Here is a 16,444-nt window from a genome sequence, read left to right on the forward strand (position 1 = left end):
CATCATACTTACATACAAACCAGCTGGGAAATATTCATAACAGTACGGTACCTCCAGCAGTGCAACAGCCCAATATAGATGTAAAGTTTGATATTTCCAACAGATTTGACCTGCAATATTTGCAAAAGTTATTTTGAATTTTCTTGTTACTGGGTCATTCTTTATTTATGGTGGCAAGCCCACAATTTAAAAGTAAAAAACTTTTTTAACACAGACTAAAAACCAGATATATGTAATATGTCTTGCTTATATCTCTTTGTATTTTGCCTTTATTGATTCAACTCTTTTTGTCTCTGATCTGACTGGCATTGAACAATTGCCTCCTGTGTCCTTTATCTCAAGTCATCTCTCTTCATCAGACACCTTAAAATGCTTAAACACAGATGTACAATATATATATATATATATATATATATATTGTGTTGTGTTCATTTAGGGCTAATGTAGAGACATAGCTGTGCGAAATGGCAAGTTCCATGTTAGGGGACCTGTGGTGTATGTAGATAAAACCTTTCATTCTCTTAAATCCTTGAAGACTCTTTAGTTTTATGAAGGACAGATCAGCTGCTACTTTCAGAAAAAAACAGAGCCCCTGGAGGCATCCATCTGCGAGTCACGATCAAGCAACACACACAAAACATTGGATGACTTGATCTAACCAGTATTTTTTCTTTCCTGTTCCACAGTTTAAAAGTAAATTTTTTTTAACACAGAATAAAACCAGAGATATATGTGAAACGTCTCGCTCATATCTCTTTGTTACTTTAACTTAATTTTTTAATTTAAAATAAACAAGACACTTCTTTGGTGAAGTTGATTTAGTGTCAGCTTTCGTATGTGTGCTATTCCAGGTGAAGTGCCCATATAAGGACTTCCACTGTACTTCCTGCACTGCTTATGCAACAGATTCAGGTGTCGAAAAAAAGCTTTTACAAACCCTGACGAAGTGCATTAGGCACAGAAATGTGTTTATGTCATACAAAGAGGAAATGGGCCACACTTTTTGTGTTCTCAGGACTTTTTTATGCTCTCTATTTATGTGCCAAAGACTCGAACGGAAATGGGAAAGGCGGCATTTCTGTATTCTGCACCTTCAGAATGGAATACATTGCAAAAGGAATTGAAACTTACGGAATTAATCTCGCTAAACGCATTTAAATTTAAAATGAAAGACATAGAGGCAGATTTATGAGATGTTAGTTTTAGTTTTCTGTGTTATTTGTCTGTACTCATCTTGTATTCACTCTAAAAATGGCTGGGTTATTTTTGACCCATGATGGGTAACTATTGGACAGAACACATGCTGGGTTAAAATTGATCCAATGCTGGGTTGTTTTAACCCAACTGCTGAGTTATTAAACCCCATGGTTGCATAACAACAACCCAACATTGGGTCATTTTTAACCCAGCATGTGTTCTGTCCAATAACCCAGCCATTTTCAGAGTGTACTGTATGTTATTTCTTACATATATCCTAACAGGGTTTTCAGGACTTAATAAATAAATCCAACAAATGCAGACCGCTCAACTCCGTCACTAATATTTCCTGCAATTTCACTCAAAAAAGTTGGGTTGTTTCAATTCATTGTTGGGTCAAACATGGACAAACTGTTGGTTTATAAATAATCCTATGCTGGATTATAGTGTAATTTATAACATTTATTTTTTATCATTGCATACTTCCCATGCTTCCATGTGTGTTATTTCAGAGTATAATGATTTCACTATTATCATAAAAAATGAAAGTTAATAAAAATGAATTTTAAAGCAGTTACACTCTAAAAAATATTGGGTTGTTTTTAACCCCGGGCTGGTTAACTATAGGACAGAACACATTTCTGGGTTAAAGTGACCCAAATAATGGGTTGTTTTAACCCAACTGCTGGGTTGTTTCAACATGGTTGATTAACAATAACCCAGCAGTTGGGTTAAAACAACCCATTATTTGGGTCATTTTAACCCAGAAATGTGTTCTGTCCTATAGTTACCCAGCCCTGGGTTAAATATTTTTTAGAGTGTATAAATCTTGCCAAAGTTTTACTTTACACTGCTTTGTGTTTAAATGTAAAGTGTCTGGTTATTTAAAACTAAATGTTCTGTCATCCAGGTGACTGACATCAAGGATAAACTGAAGCAGTTCAGGAAGTTTTGGTCTTGGATTCCAGAAGGTGTTTGTCAGGAGGAGAATGTGGCATCAGCTGATGATGTTGACTGCTGGAACGGCTCTTCTAGGGGCAGGTACTGTAAAACCTCAACACTAATGCATATAAGATCGAGCATCATAACAGATCAAATTCTGCTTTGCTTTATCTAGATATGAACAGTTAGACCTGCTTAAGTCTGTGCTTAGAAAAACTGTCTGATTCTACTTTGTGCATTTTCAAAGTTACTCTTAACAACATCTTATAAAAACCCATTTTCCTTCTGTCTGATTAGATGGACACAATCAATAAAATGTGGACTAGACTTTATGCAAGCAGTCAAAGATCCATCATGCTTTTATATATTTGGCTTTATTCAATGTAATTTTATTTAAATAGCGCTTTTTACAATTGTTTAACTACTTCAAATCAGCTTTACACTAAAAAAGCAAATACAGAAAAATCAAAGGACAACAAAAGTGGGATAGTTCAGCAGCTAAAATTAAACCATACTAGTGAGTGGAGTAATAATGTGACGTATAGAAGAAAGTTCAAAGTTAAGCCAATGTCAGCTGACTCCCTAGGGGTTAAAAAACTCCTAGGACAAAAAACCCTTGAGAGAAAGCCAGACATAGCTGATTCTATAGAGGATATATATATATATATATATATATATATATATATATATATATATATATATATATATATATATATATATATATATATATATATATATATATATATATATATTAGATACTAGTTTATAACATTTTATGTGAATATTTTTTTTTTTAATTATTATTAGCGTAGGGGCCATTCACATGTAATGCAGGTGTTATACAGTATGGTTGAATATCTGCTTGGTTCCTGAAAAGCTAACTATTGCGGCATAAGCATATTTACAAGATGAACATTTTAAATCCATAAGTAGTTTTTCAAAGATTTATTATAAAAACTGACATTTTTTTCTGCCAAATGCAATAAATCCATTACAAGTTTTTTCTTTTTTTAAATGCTATAAATCGATTGAATCAGTATATAAATGTGCTTTCATCTTTGCCATGTTATATTCATTTAGTTGACTATTGGTATACACTGATAAAAAAACATTAATCAAAACACTTACTTTGTCATATAAAGAACACTGTCATTGCTGTTGTCATCCTTGGGACGTCAACCCTGAACTTTTTTGACAGCAATCAGCTGTAAAATTTTTTGGTCCTGCACGATTTTCATTGACTTTGAGTAAAATAATGGAAAGTTTCTCATAAGATCCCCTGGGGTCAATGTGTTAGCATGACAGAAGCTTGATGTGTGAACAAGCAACAGCCGGCATTTTTCCTTCGCCCGAGTGCCTCTCATGTCAATTATTTGATTTTGATGGCTTACGTTTCTTCCCTGCCACAGAAAACCACCACAGGTTTATCTTTGCCATCAAAATTATTATTTTGTTTTGTTTGTTTGTTGATCATGAAGTACAACATAGATGAGGAAAACTAGGATTCAGTGTGTATTGAACGAGTCGCCGTTGTTGTTTACAATGCTTGGAATGGTGCGCTGTGATTGGTTGAGTGGATTTATTGCATTTTGCAGAGAAGGAGGAGTGGCGTTTATTGCATTTTGGGAATAAAGGTGGAAAGATAACAGAATAACATGGCGGGTAATGAAGAATTGACTTTTTAATACTGACCTGATACAATACTGATTTTGGCGGTAAAAAAACAAGCGTTTATCGCGTTTTGGAACCAAACTCTTCATATTTTCCAGATACGTCCCTGAGGTGCTGAAAGATGGACTGACTCATCAGGTGAATAATCCAGAGGTCGGGGTTGACATCACCAGACCGGACACTCTCATACGACAGCAGATCCTGGCTTTAAGAGTGATGACCAACAAGCTCAAAAACGCATATGATGGGAACGACATCTTCTTTCGAGACTCAAGTAAGTTTCCACCCTACAAACATGTTTCAGTATTGCAATATTTAGCTGCTTTGTAAACAGTCAGTCAGACATCTATACATCCAGAACTGATAGAAAACATGAAGACTACTGCAAAGTTTAGTGAGTTTTCATCGTAGAGATGAAGATTTTTGTATAGAAGAAACAATAAAGCACGTAGAGCAGCACCGCTTAGAGTAAATATTAATTCTTCTGTGCAATACATACAGAAACAGATTTTCAAAAAAGTCACCATATTTAAATTTACTTTAAGGTTTATGCAAATTTATTTGCTTGTCTTCATGATCTGACTTTGGTTTTTTATCCTTATCCCATCTGTCCCATCTTTCTATCCCGTGTGTCTGTCCTGTGTCTGGTTGTCACTGTACCGGTGATGATCAGATGATGACAGCAGTAGTTCGGGAAGCGGCAGCGGCTGCAGTGAGACAGAATGTGTCACAGAATCAGACTCTTTCATTACTCAAGCTCCTCTTGAAGATACAGAGAAACCTGATGAAGCATCTTCTGTCTCCAGCATCCAGCCATCGCTTCTGCTGCTCTTCATTGCTGTCCTCCTGAATGAACACTTGAGATAAGATCTGCTCTATACTTCATACAGACTGATACTCTTGTTCGCAGTGCTGGACCTCTGATCTCAGTAAATCTGAGGATGTTCCTCCTGTATGAAAAGGAGCACATGCTTACATAAGCATTACAGAAGTATTATGCGTTGTCCTCTAAGTGTTCAAAAGGGCAATAAGAGAATAAGAAATTTCATGTTTTTGATTTAGTAAATTAACTGCAGCGCATTTATGGATCATATTTAGCAAATAATTAAGATCCTTGTATGCTCACATATATTTTCATTCAGGCATTCCTTAAAATGTAATGAATGCAGGTTTTAAACCATACTTCATCTTTCTAAATTGAGAACCGGTAAAGGTTAAATAAATAATTTTAGTCAAATTAAACACACATCATTTTAAACCCATCAAATGGCTGCACATCACATGGATGGTTTTAATGTAACCTGTGGATGATTGCAAGCATGAGCAGATGCTCAGACAGTTTCTGTATGAAGATGAGAAAGATAACTATTGACTAACTCATTTTGGTAACCTCATATAAATGTATACTTGAAAAGCTCATGTAGTATTTGGTTGAATGATTCTGAAGCATCTGATCATACTGTTGAAAAGACATTATTGACTGGATTTTATTAAGTGTTTCAGGGAGATATTCTTTATGTGAATTCAGTTTGCATTAATAGATTTCCTTCACACATAATTGTTTTATAACTATATACAGCGGGGAAAATAAATATTTGACACATCAGCATTTTAATCAGTAAGAGATTTCTAAGTGGGCTACAAAATTTCCACCAGATGTCGGTGGAAAGATGTCAGAAATCAGAACATTTAAGAATACAAGTTGAGTCTTCAGTTGCCACTAGAAGATGTTTTATGGTGTCTCATAAGAAGATGGTGTCTCACTAGAAGATGTTTTATGGTGTCTCATAATGTAAAGCACTTCTGGACTGTTTACTCTTAAAAATAAAGGTGCTTCACTGCGATGCCATATACAAAATATTTTTGGTTCCTCAAAAACATCCAGTTAAAGGTTCTTAGAAGAAGAATTTCCTTCACACTTTATTATAATCTATGCTAGCAGCTATATCACCCTGACTGGTTGCCCACTAGCGCTAGGTGGTGTTGAGCCTGGTTAGTACTTGGATGGGAGACCTCCAAGGTTGCTGTTGGTAGAGGTGTTAGTGAGACCAGCTGGAGGTGCTCACACTCCTAAAAACCCAATCTACGAGACAGGGACACTATACTGTCAAAAAGAACAGTCCTTCGGATGAAATGTTAAATCGAGGTCCTGATGCTCTGTGGTTGTTAAAAATCCTAGGATGTCTTTGGAAAAAGAGTAGGGAGTAATCATCCCCTCATAAATGAATCGGCTATATTATTCTGTCTCCTCTCCACTAATAAGCTGGTGTGTGTGATGGGTGTTCTGGTGCAATATGGCTGCCGTCGCATCATCCAGGCGGATGCTGCACATTGGTGGTGGTTGAGAAGAATCTCCTTTCAAATATAAAGCACTTTGAGTGCTGCAGAAAAGTGATATGTAACAAATTATTATTATTATTATTATTATTATCTAAAGAAACGTTTTCACTACAGAGAACCTTTTTAGAAACGTACAGGTTCTTCGGATGTTAAAGGTTCTTTATTAAACCATTCAGCCAAAAATGGTTCTTCTATGACATCATGAAGCATCTTTATTTTTTTAAGATACACTCGGACAACTTAACTTAAACACGGAAAACTTGGTATTTCAACTTTTCAACCTCTACTTAACATATTTAGTATGTGTAACACAGTTGCCAGGTGAACTTAAATGTATGCAAAAATAAAATGAAAAAACATAAGTAATGCCAACTACTATAACAATTGCGTTAAAATCAAGTAAATCTAGCTTAACCTTTTTAGTAACTATAGAGCCACTTGATATCCAAATTTCCCATAATGCCTTTTCAGCCAAAAATTCTGACATCTGTCGTAGCCATTTTGTGAAGCACATGCACAGTAAACAAAGAACGTAAACAAAGTTTTTCTTGTTGAAGGGCGTCAATTCATTATTTTGTGTTCACTGAATGAAATAAGCACACTCTAAAAATAATCTGTTGGATTTTCTAAAAATATATATGCACCATTTTTGCATCACACTTTTTTTAGTAATCCCAACTTGGATAATTTTACTTAAAATTAACAAGAAAACCTGTGTTTTATGTACTTAAATTTTAAGTAAAGAATGTTACATGAACTCAAATATTTAAGTTCATATAACACATATTTTCTTGTTAATTTTAGGTCAAATTATTCCAAGTTGGGATAACTTAAAAAGTGTGATGCAAAAAAATGGTGCATATGTATTCTGGGCTGGTATTTTAAGTAAATCCAACACATCATTTTTTGGGATGCTTGGAACTTTAATTTGCTTATAAAAACCTGCTCAAAACATATATGGACTTTACACAGGTTAGTCACATTCAGAAACACCTTTGTAAAAATCCAACCCCCCCTCCCCCAAGTTACAAACCAGTACAAATCCGAATGAACCAAAATATCAAATATGAAATGTAATTTCTTTTTTTCTTGTGAAGTTGAAAGTGCTTAATAATGTAATCTGTTTTTCAGATGTTATATTTGTATAAATATGCATAATATATGAGGAACAATTGCACAGTTAGTCTTTAATCTACACAAGCACCTATGCTGTTTGTGTAAAAGTTTCTTGTACGTCACATGTTGATGGATGATTGTGATGTCATTCCATGGGAAGAATTATAGATTTTATGAACATGTTCAATATGATTTCTACATAACTGGACTTATGTTAATACTTTGGTATTCAGGGTAGTAATCATTTTAATATACAGTGATTTTAAAATAAAAACATTATTGATCATTATTGAACTCATTCACACATAGGAAAATCCATCAGTATTTGAGAAAGAATTTGAATCTCTTATGACACTTCATATTGAGTCATAAGATTTATAACATATGTTTATACGTATAACGTATGTTTTTTTCTATCATTTTGGGGATTTTGTATCAATATCAATTATTTTTTTCATCAATTTTAGTCTTATATTTACACTTAATTTCATTTTGGTTGAAAAGAATGTAAGTACTTTGATATTGCAGTTTTTTACATGCAGGTTAAATATGAACATTGAATATACCAGCATATGAAAATAAATGATTCCAGTAAGACATTTTATTTTACAGCATTTAAGAAACTTTGTCAAAGCTGTTTAAATTTTATTTGCAATTGATGATTTGAAAATGTATTGAAATGTTTATCAACTTTTAAAAGCGAAAACAAGTCTAATAGAAACCAGGAAGATGCAGGTATTTTATGTTAATAAGATCTCATTGCATTTGTGAAAGATTATTCCCCATTTCTGTTTGTAAAGATGTTTAGATATCAGATTCAAACTTCAGCTTTTATATTGCAGTCTGAGTTGTTATAAAAGAACCAAATCTCATGTTTATCATTATTTGCTCCTTTATTAAAGTTTGTTAATCACAGATGTAACTTCATGGTCAGTTTATACAGTATGCCTTTCAGTGTTGTATGATAACAGTTGATTACCTGCTTTTAAAATAAAATCATGTTCATTCATTTTTATCTTTTAACACAAATTATTGCATTTAAAGACATTTTACCCCGTTTTACTTTTGTATTTCTGAATGAAACTGAATATTTCACAATTTCAGTTTTTAGTTTTGGTTTGTTTTGGTTTTGCTTAACTTTTCAACTTTTTAAGTTTATGCACTGAAAAAAATTACATTTGCTCAGTTTTATTAAGGTAAGTGTTAATAAATTAAAATGCAATTAAATTGTCTAAATTTTAGTATATATGAATTTAGTTGAACTTACTTAATTGTTTTTACTTACCTTAGCCCAAGTAAATTAATTGATCTGGTATAAAAAAGTGTTACATTTAGCAATGCTACTATTATCTAATCATGTTAGTTCTACTCAAATTTAGAAATATAAGTTATTATATACTACTAACCGTAACTAACACTTATTAGAAATACAAGCTGATTATGGCATAAAGATTTCCAATGTAATGAAGCACGCTGCGAACTGGAAATCCCTGCCCAGTTTTAGCAATATTGCTTTAGTTCAACAAAAATTATTCATGTAGTCCCAACTAAAATTAGTTAAGTTCACATAGGTTGATTTAAAACACATGTGATACGCACTTACTATTTTTCATTAAAACCAAAAATGATAAGTTAATGGATTAAATGAGTAAATTTGAATAAAATTTTAAATTTAATTAGCATCAGAATAATTTTTTTCATTGTGTTTGCTTCTATAAGGTTTAAGGTTATTGGCTGCTATAAATAACTAGTCAGTGTCAAGAATCTTTTCACCTAAACAAATTAAAAAACAGGAAAAATCCCTGTAACACTGATAAAAATGATTGATTCAATTTACTCAATTATTTAAGGTAAGTGCTCGCAATCAACTTATTTAAGCTACATTTAAATAAATAAAAAAATTGAAAAACAAAGCAAAACAAAAATTTTTTTTGTTTAAATGTAGCTTAAATAAATTTATTGTAACCACTTACCCTAAAAAATTGAGTAAATTTAATGAATCATTTTTTTTCAGTGAATCAAAATGTTTCACCCATAATATATACTGTAGGGTAATACAGCATCAATACACTGACTCCAGCATTACATTTTTATTAGAAACATGATAAACATAACAGACGAAAATAAGATCATATATTAATGGACATATAATGCAATCATTATTTCTTTTTAGTCAAATATTTCTCTTGATTTGCTTATTTTACAACTTTATTTGCTAGCACACAGAAACATATACTAAACTTTTTAATCATCATATAAAAACACCAAACCTAGTGAGCTTTCTAGGCACCATTCAAAGGCATCCTATGTGCACTCGTAAAGATACATGAAGGGAAAAGTTGTCACTGGGGGGTTACCTTTTCAAAAAGTACACTTTTGGTACATACTGGTAGCTCTAAGGTACACGCTGGTAGTTTAGAGATACATACTGGTACCTTAAAGTATACATATAAGGACATTAGTGACAAAAAGGTAAAACTTTTTTTTTCTGATAGTGTGTGTGTTTCTGATTCAAAAGCTGTTTCCAGAGTTATGAGGTTACATTTCAGCTTGACAACAGGGTGGAGTCAGAAGTCACTGCACCAAATCTGATATGAGTTCAGTAAAAAGTACAGAAACTTCACTATGCCTCCTCAGTGTATTTCGCAGAAGTGAATTGGGCTTTGAGAAGAGGCTCAAACTCGCGTTTTCTCCTCTGCTGCACGTACAACACCGACAACAGAAGTAAGAGAAGTAAGCCAAGAAATATTCCTCCGAGTGTGCTTCCCAGAATAAAGACAACAGACCTGTTCTCTGTTTCTGAAAACACACAAAGGTTTAAAACATGAATAATCAATCATTGAATACAGTACAATAATGTGTTATAAAATTATACCTTCGAGTTCAATGGCGTAGGAGTAGCCCAGCTGTTCAGATGTGATGTAAATCTCCTCGTTGGTCACAGGCGGGAAAAATGGAACCATGTTGTAATGCCGGTTGTGTCCGATGGGAGCCATCTCATCTGGGAAGCTTGAGTTTTCACGGGAACGTCTCATCCATTCTTCAAATATGGCGTCGGTGAAAGCGTGCAGCACCTGTTAAACATGACATCTTTAGATCAGGCAGTGATGTGATGAGGACAGATGATAAACATGAAACTGCTCTGTATAGCTCAAGGACAGATTGTGGGGCTGTAAAGGCTCATCTGCAATTATAAACTACAAATTATATTGCAAATATCAAATATAATGTTGCAATTGAGAGATATACCGACATGAACATAATCACATCGTAATAGTATTCAATACTCAAAGCTAATAATGTAGAAATATATTATTAAAACCAGAAACGACAAAGACTAGATGACACTACTGTTATGCATGATTCAAATACTGTTTGGTCCCTTTTATCATTTACATCTGCAGGGTTTGTTTCCAGGTGTTGGGCTATGATGTGTCTCTATGGGTCAGATGCCAATTTATAATTTATCCATTGTACAATTGCTTGAATTTGAACCAATTAAAAATAAACCTCTTACCAGAAAGATTGGGTCATTAGCAGCCGAGTGTGACGCTGCACTGGTACCATTGAGAAACAGGTGCACCAGGTTGTGCAGGTTGGCCACAGAACTGGTGTCCAGCTCTCCATCTGGTCTGTCATAGCCTTCCAAAGCATTCCTGTAAGAAAAAGTCAAATAAATCATGCAAAGAAATGAAAGAATATGCAGTAAATTTATTAACACGCCTGATTCAAACAACTCATTTTGCGGTTATGAATGTGTCTGTGACCTGAAGCTGAAGGTTGAGTTGGTGAAGTATGGTGGACTGTCAAAGTCGCTGAGGTTCAGGCAGTTTCTCACATCATTCATGGTTGGTAAAGTCACATCGGTTCTGTTCAGGATTCCCCTGCGCAGAAAACCTTCCCTGGTCCCATTGCACAGAGTCACCAGCTGATTATATTCATCCAAACTGAAAGAGAAACTCTTGTCATCCCATACATGCAAGACAAACACTAAAAAGAGCTTTTATTTACTGTGTGGTTTAGATGTGCTGCACTGAAGCTTACAAAACTAAACTAGAATTTAACACGTCGACATACACTGATTTACACATCACAGCAGGCAAAAGTTTGTATTATATGTATATGTGAAACATATAGGGGCAGTTTCAGGGACAAGGTTTAGATAAAGCCAAGATTAGGCCTTAGTTATACAAAGGACGTTTAAGTAGTTTTTACAAACCTTACTTAAAACAATACTGGTGTGCATCTTAAGGGACACTCCAATTTTTTTAAAATATGCACATTTTCCAGCTCCCCTAGAGTTAAACATTTAATTTTTACCAGTTTGGAATCTATTCAGCTGATCTCTGGGTCTGGCGCTAGCACTTTTAGCATAGCTTAGCACAATCCATTGAATCTAATTAGACCATTAGCATCGCGCTAAAAAATAACCAAAGACTTTCGATATTTTTCCTATTTATAACTTGACTCTTCTGTAGTTACATTGTGTAAAAAGACCAACAGAAAATTAAAAGTTGTGAAAGTTCGCATCAGCGTCATTGTAGGCAATGGTGTATAAAATCACCATAAATCGTCACAAATGTGTTCATTTCAACTATCAGACATGTATTTAGCATTATGTCCAGAAAAAAATAAGTTTTGATATTATAAAAATCTACTTTTTCTAACTATAACGCATAGTGCTAGTACGCTTAACATCCATACGCAGCACAAAAGTCCGGCATCGTCCATGAATTCGAAGTACAGGCGGAGATAGCAGCGTTACCTAGCTACTTCCTATGACAAGACCCCTGTTCCAAGATGGCGGCGGTTTTGACGCATGCTTAGAACCCCAAGGCAACATCTAGTGTATATATCTATGATAAAAGTTACTAGGGGACCCAGATCGGCTGATTCCAAAACGGTAAAAATCAAATGTTTAACTCTAGGGGGGCTGGAAAATAAGCTTATTTTCAAAAATTGGAGTGTCCCTTTAAGACAAAACAATGGCACTTAAGGTATGTCAGTGCAAGATGTTTTTAAATAAGGGCAGGTCAAACATGCATTTTAGTCTGGCATTATAATAATACCTGTAGGACAGTGGTTCTCAAACTGGGGGCCGGGACCCCAAGGGGGGCCACGAGATGGTGCCAGGGGGGCCCCAGTTTTATGACATTTTATAAAATAAATTAATTTATCATGAATTCTGTGCAATTAAACCTAAACAAATAAGGCCACTAACCAACAGCACTACTTTGTATCATTTAATATGTTTTGTTTAATTAAAAGTTGAGTTGAGAACAGTTTCTTGTCATAAATTTTCTTTGGGGGGGCCGCAAAGGAATGCGCCATACACAAGGGGGGCCGCATGCTGAAAAAGTTTGAGAACCACTGCTGTAGGAGACCTAAGATTGTTTATGAAAGATCTGATTCTGGATCAGTGTAGCAGTTTGTATATGTATGAGTGGGCGGTGATCTGATTGGTCTCTACTTTGGACACTCCCCTTCATCTTCTCAATCACATTGATCTTGTCATTATTGCAGACAGGTGCATTGAGTGAAAGAGTATAAAAGCAGGTGTGTAGGTGTGATATGAGTGTGCGCTGATGCTAAGAGCACAGATTTATTTTTTGTCTTATATCACAATCTACTCATTCATTAACTTTCTTTGTTTTTGAAGTCCTGGCTATGTTGTAAAAAGTACTTTACACATGAGATTGAATTGTATAATAATCTGGATACCCTGCTGTATATTAAAAATATCCCCCATGTTTTAAACTTTTACAGCACAATTGATTTAATAATACACAGTACCTGTCACACACAACTCCCCAGCGTGCAAATCTGGATTGTGGGCTGATACGAGACGGATCTCCGGGGTCCTGCCCACCGAGCATCGAGTCTGTACAGACATCACATTCGGTCTGACCTGTAGCAAAGTTCCAGTACGGTACAGCAAAGTTGTCATTCCCTGTAAGTTTCTGAGACAGGAGGAGAAAATCAGACATCACTGCAAGCACAGGAGAAGTTGAAATGACCACAATTACCATATCTGAACAGAATTAATCATGTGGATAAAGTTGTTTGTGGTCTGTTGCGCTTATAAATCAGTTTCATAATGTAAAAAGCCTCTCACACATTTTAACATTTAATCTGATTATACGTGTCATGTGGTCTCAGTTCAAGAGAAGATTTGTGAAGTTTAGACAATACACAACATGCAGTACACGGGTCACTTTAAAAAGGCCAGTATAAAAAAAATGTAAAACCATTTCACAAACTAAATTTTTAAGTCATCTAACTGAAATGCATTAGATTCAGATTTAGAAGCTCAGATTTAGAGGAAACATTCATTTTCAACCTGTCAAAATATTTAATAATAAGCGGTCTCATTCATTTTTGTGAACCTCAAACATTCACACAGGTGTAAAGTTATATTTGGTAGATAACGGTTCTGACTAGAGGGTATACAGCTACGGCCAAATCTTGTGAGATTTTGGGTTTAGGGTTAGGTTTGGGGGTAGGATTATGGTTCTGGCTAGATAGGATACAGCAAAATCCCACAAGATGTTGGGTTGGTTTGGATTTAGGGTTAGGATGAAAACAGCGCTCATGTGGTGAGATTTCACAAGACTTTGGCCGTACCTGTGTCCCTTCTAGCAACAACCGTAGGTAGCAGACACAATCTCCACGCTTTTCTATAAATCCCAAATGTTTTTGGAAATCCAGAAGCTGTTGATTTGTCATTGTGGGCAACATATCCAAAAGTTTGTTTGCTTAATTTGATAATTCATTTATTTTTACTTTTTGTCATGTCTAAATGATTCACATCATACCATAATCCTAGAATAAATCTTCTGAAATTAGATTTTCTCATCTAACCTGCAGTTCTCGCTCCAGACTCAACAGGTGATATCTGTGCCAGGTAATGAATGCTGGACCCTTATGGGAAAAGTCGATGGCTTTGAAAGGCCGTCCCGGACCTATCAGCAATGAACAATACGTAAGTCAAGCCAAGTGCACTAAATAATACATACTATTTCATTTTATATCGACTAATGGCTTTTAAGGGTGGACAATACTGAAAATCACAAAACATTTTTAACACCTACAGTAAGGCTTTCAGGACTTAATAGCAAAGTGTCTATTATATAATCTTTCCCAAGCGCTATAAATAAAATTGATTTGAATTGAAATTGAATTTGTTGATCTTTATGCTTCATTCAGATGCAATACACAATAAATATTTACTGACATAACCGTGATGATAAAGCAAAAGGATCTTTTAGGATATCATTCTTATGATGGTCTCATGGTCCTGGAGATTATGGATGTTGTTTAATAAAAAACAAAGTGGTATATTCACAGGTCCTCACCTAACAATGTGTCTCGAACAGAGTAATAGTGTTGCCAAACAAAGAAATCATAAATTGAAATGTTGTTGATCTGAGGCTCGGTTCCGTTTGATCCCAGCAGACCCAGCCAGTGCTGTCTGGCAATGACATAATCTGGGTGAATGGTGGTTTTGGCCAAATCCAGAACATTCAAGAACTCCTGGAGTTCATCTGGACTCAGCGAGTGGATGTCCTTCCTCACAACAGGAGCTTTGCGCTGGTCACAGTTCGGCCCGGTCCAGCCAAATTTACACTCGCCGCAGTTATAACCAGCAAAGTTACCTGTTTAAAAGACACCTAGATTTAGACTTACAGAACTTGAAGTGTGAATAATGGAGCAATTAAGGATCTGTCTACATGATTTAAAAAAAAAAATTATTCCAGACAACTCCGAGCTGAATCTGCATTGGATCCGCGCCAAGGTCACCAGCTCCGGTGCCGATCCGGTGCGGATCTGGCCCGGAGTCGTCTGCTGTTTGGGATATGTCTTTTGATTATTTAAATAATTGCATTTGTGTAGTTACATTTTAACATTAGAATTACCTGAACTCATGACAAATTAAAAGAAATTAAAATGTTTTATCATACCAAAGCATCGACAAGTACGGTTGAAGAATTTGGTTGGCCAGTTTTCCCGATCGTCCACGTTCTTTAATCTGTATGGTCCACTCCAAGGTTTAGTGTCCACAGGAATATCGCTGCAGTTTCCTCTGCCGGACAGAATTCCACACACATTTGCTGGGTCTGAACCCAGGGCCGGACAGCATTGTTTGGACACAATATCCTCAACTGTACAGCAGACCCGTGGAAACTGAGCGTTTGTTCTGGACATCCATCCCAGCCAGCAGATTAAACCCAAGGCAACAAATCTCCTCATATCTCGTGTAGTCCACTTCAATTTCTCACACTGACACTGTGGCACATTACTTATAAACACAAAATTCTGTATTTTTAAAGATTAGATGCAGTTTCTGTAACAGTTTACCACACATTACATGGATGTTGAAAGAACTCACCCCAGTCTCCTTCTGGTTTTATAAGTTCTGGCTAAGAACATGGATGGATTTACTGGGGTCCCATGATGATCACCTGACACAAAGGAACTTTTTGTTACTTAATCTCAGCAAAGCCCCTCAGGCAAAGTTTCCCTTGAATGAACACTTCATGTCATGTGTTCAAGTACGCCACAATTGTGTTTATATTTTGCTTCTGGTACAGTCTGTTCATGCTAATATCATAGAATTGTTTAAACCATTTCAAAGAAATGTTTGTTATGTTAATGTTGCATTATATTCAGTGGTGGCCAAAAATGAACTAAATCTCCTTATGATGGCTATGATTTGCATAATAAGGACTTTGTAGATACCCATAAGGCAAAAAATACAATTTCTGTTAAATCTATGCTTAATACATTTTGTAGAAAGTAAAGCTTAAATATATTTTTGAATTGAATCATATTTTATATACTTAACATGTATTTCAAAATGTGTTTCTGGGGCAACAAATATGGTTATGGTTTCCAATTTTACAAACCATACAGCAAAAATATATTTATCCTGGCCAAAATATACATAATGTATAAAGTACTAGTATAAGATGTATAAATGTGTATAATAATATAAGTAGCCTATATTTTTGCAGTTGAGCAATTTAAATTTAATTTAAACCTTTTCAAACCAGTTATGTTTACAGGTTTGCTAGAAGTTTTTCTTCCAATGTTTATATAATATATTTATTTTGTAAACATTTCAAAATATATTGCAGCACAAATTTTTTTTTGTGTACAAAAATATTTTTGGAAATAT

The 16,444-nt window shown here is 34.9% G+C and overlaps 2 protein-coding genes across 2 annotated transcripts in view; one reads left to right on the forward strand and one right to left on the reverse strand.

The window, feature by feature from the left end:
• The window catches only part of gpc6b (glypican 6b), a 36,216-nt gene extending 30,990 nt beyond the window's left edge, over window positions 1-5,226 (forward strand). The window contains exons 7-9 of the mRNA XM_065252376.1: window positions 2,108-2,238; window positions 3,909-4,084; window positions 4,484-5,226. Of these exons, the coding sequence (XP_065108448.1) occupies window positions 2,108-2,238; window positions 3,909-4,084; window positions 4,484-4,677 (501 nt within the window). The 3' untranslated portion in view covers window positions 4,678-5,226. The remainder of the gene's footprint in view (window positions 1-2,107; window positions 2,239-3,908; window positions 4,085-4,483) is intronic.
• Window positions 5,227-9,347: 4,121 nt separating this feature from the next.
• On the reverse strand, window positions 9,348-15,664 carry dct (dopachrome tautomerase). Its single transcript, XM_065251414.1, has 8 exons — window positions 15,228-15,664; window positions 14,622-14,921; window positions 14,128-14,228; window positions 13,060-13,226; window positions 11,034-11,213; window positions 10,784-10,922; window positions 10,142-10,340; window positions 9,348-10,065 (listed from the first exon to the last, which is right to left on the reverse strand). Exons 1-8 carry the CDS (start codon window positions 15,514-15,516, stop codon window positions 9,890-9,892), a joined length of 1,551 nt encoding a protein of 516 aa, XP_065107486.1. The 5' UTR covers window positions 15,517-15,664; the 3' UTR covers window positions 9,348-9,889.
• Window positions 15,665-16,444: the final 780 nt, after the last annotated feature.

Source organism: Paramisgurnus dabryanus, chromosome 15 (assembly GCF_030506205.2).
Source record: "Paramisgurnus dabryanus chromosome 15, PD_genome_1.1, whole genome shotgun sequence".
In the NCBI taxonomy this organism is placed as follows: domain Eukaryota; kingdom Metazoa; phylum Chordata; class Actinopteri; order Cypriniformes; family Cobitidae; genus Paramisgurnus; species Paramisgurnus dabryanus.

Bases quoted from the DNA above. Each gene is read 5' to 3' on its own strand.
- dct (XM_065251414.1), bottom strand. From the start codon at position 15,516: ATGAGGAGATTTGTTGCCTTGGGTTTAATCTGCTGGCTGGGATGGATG. The intron at 13,227-14,127 runs GTTAGATGAGAA...CTCCTGTCTCAG, and splicing joins GTCTGGAGCGAGAACTGCAG to AAACTTACAGGGAATGACAA. The intron at 10,341-10,783 runs GTAAGAGGTTTA...CATGTTTAACAG, and splicing joins CTAATGACCCAATCTTTCTG to GTGCTGCACGCTTTCACCGA.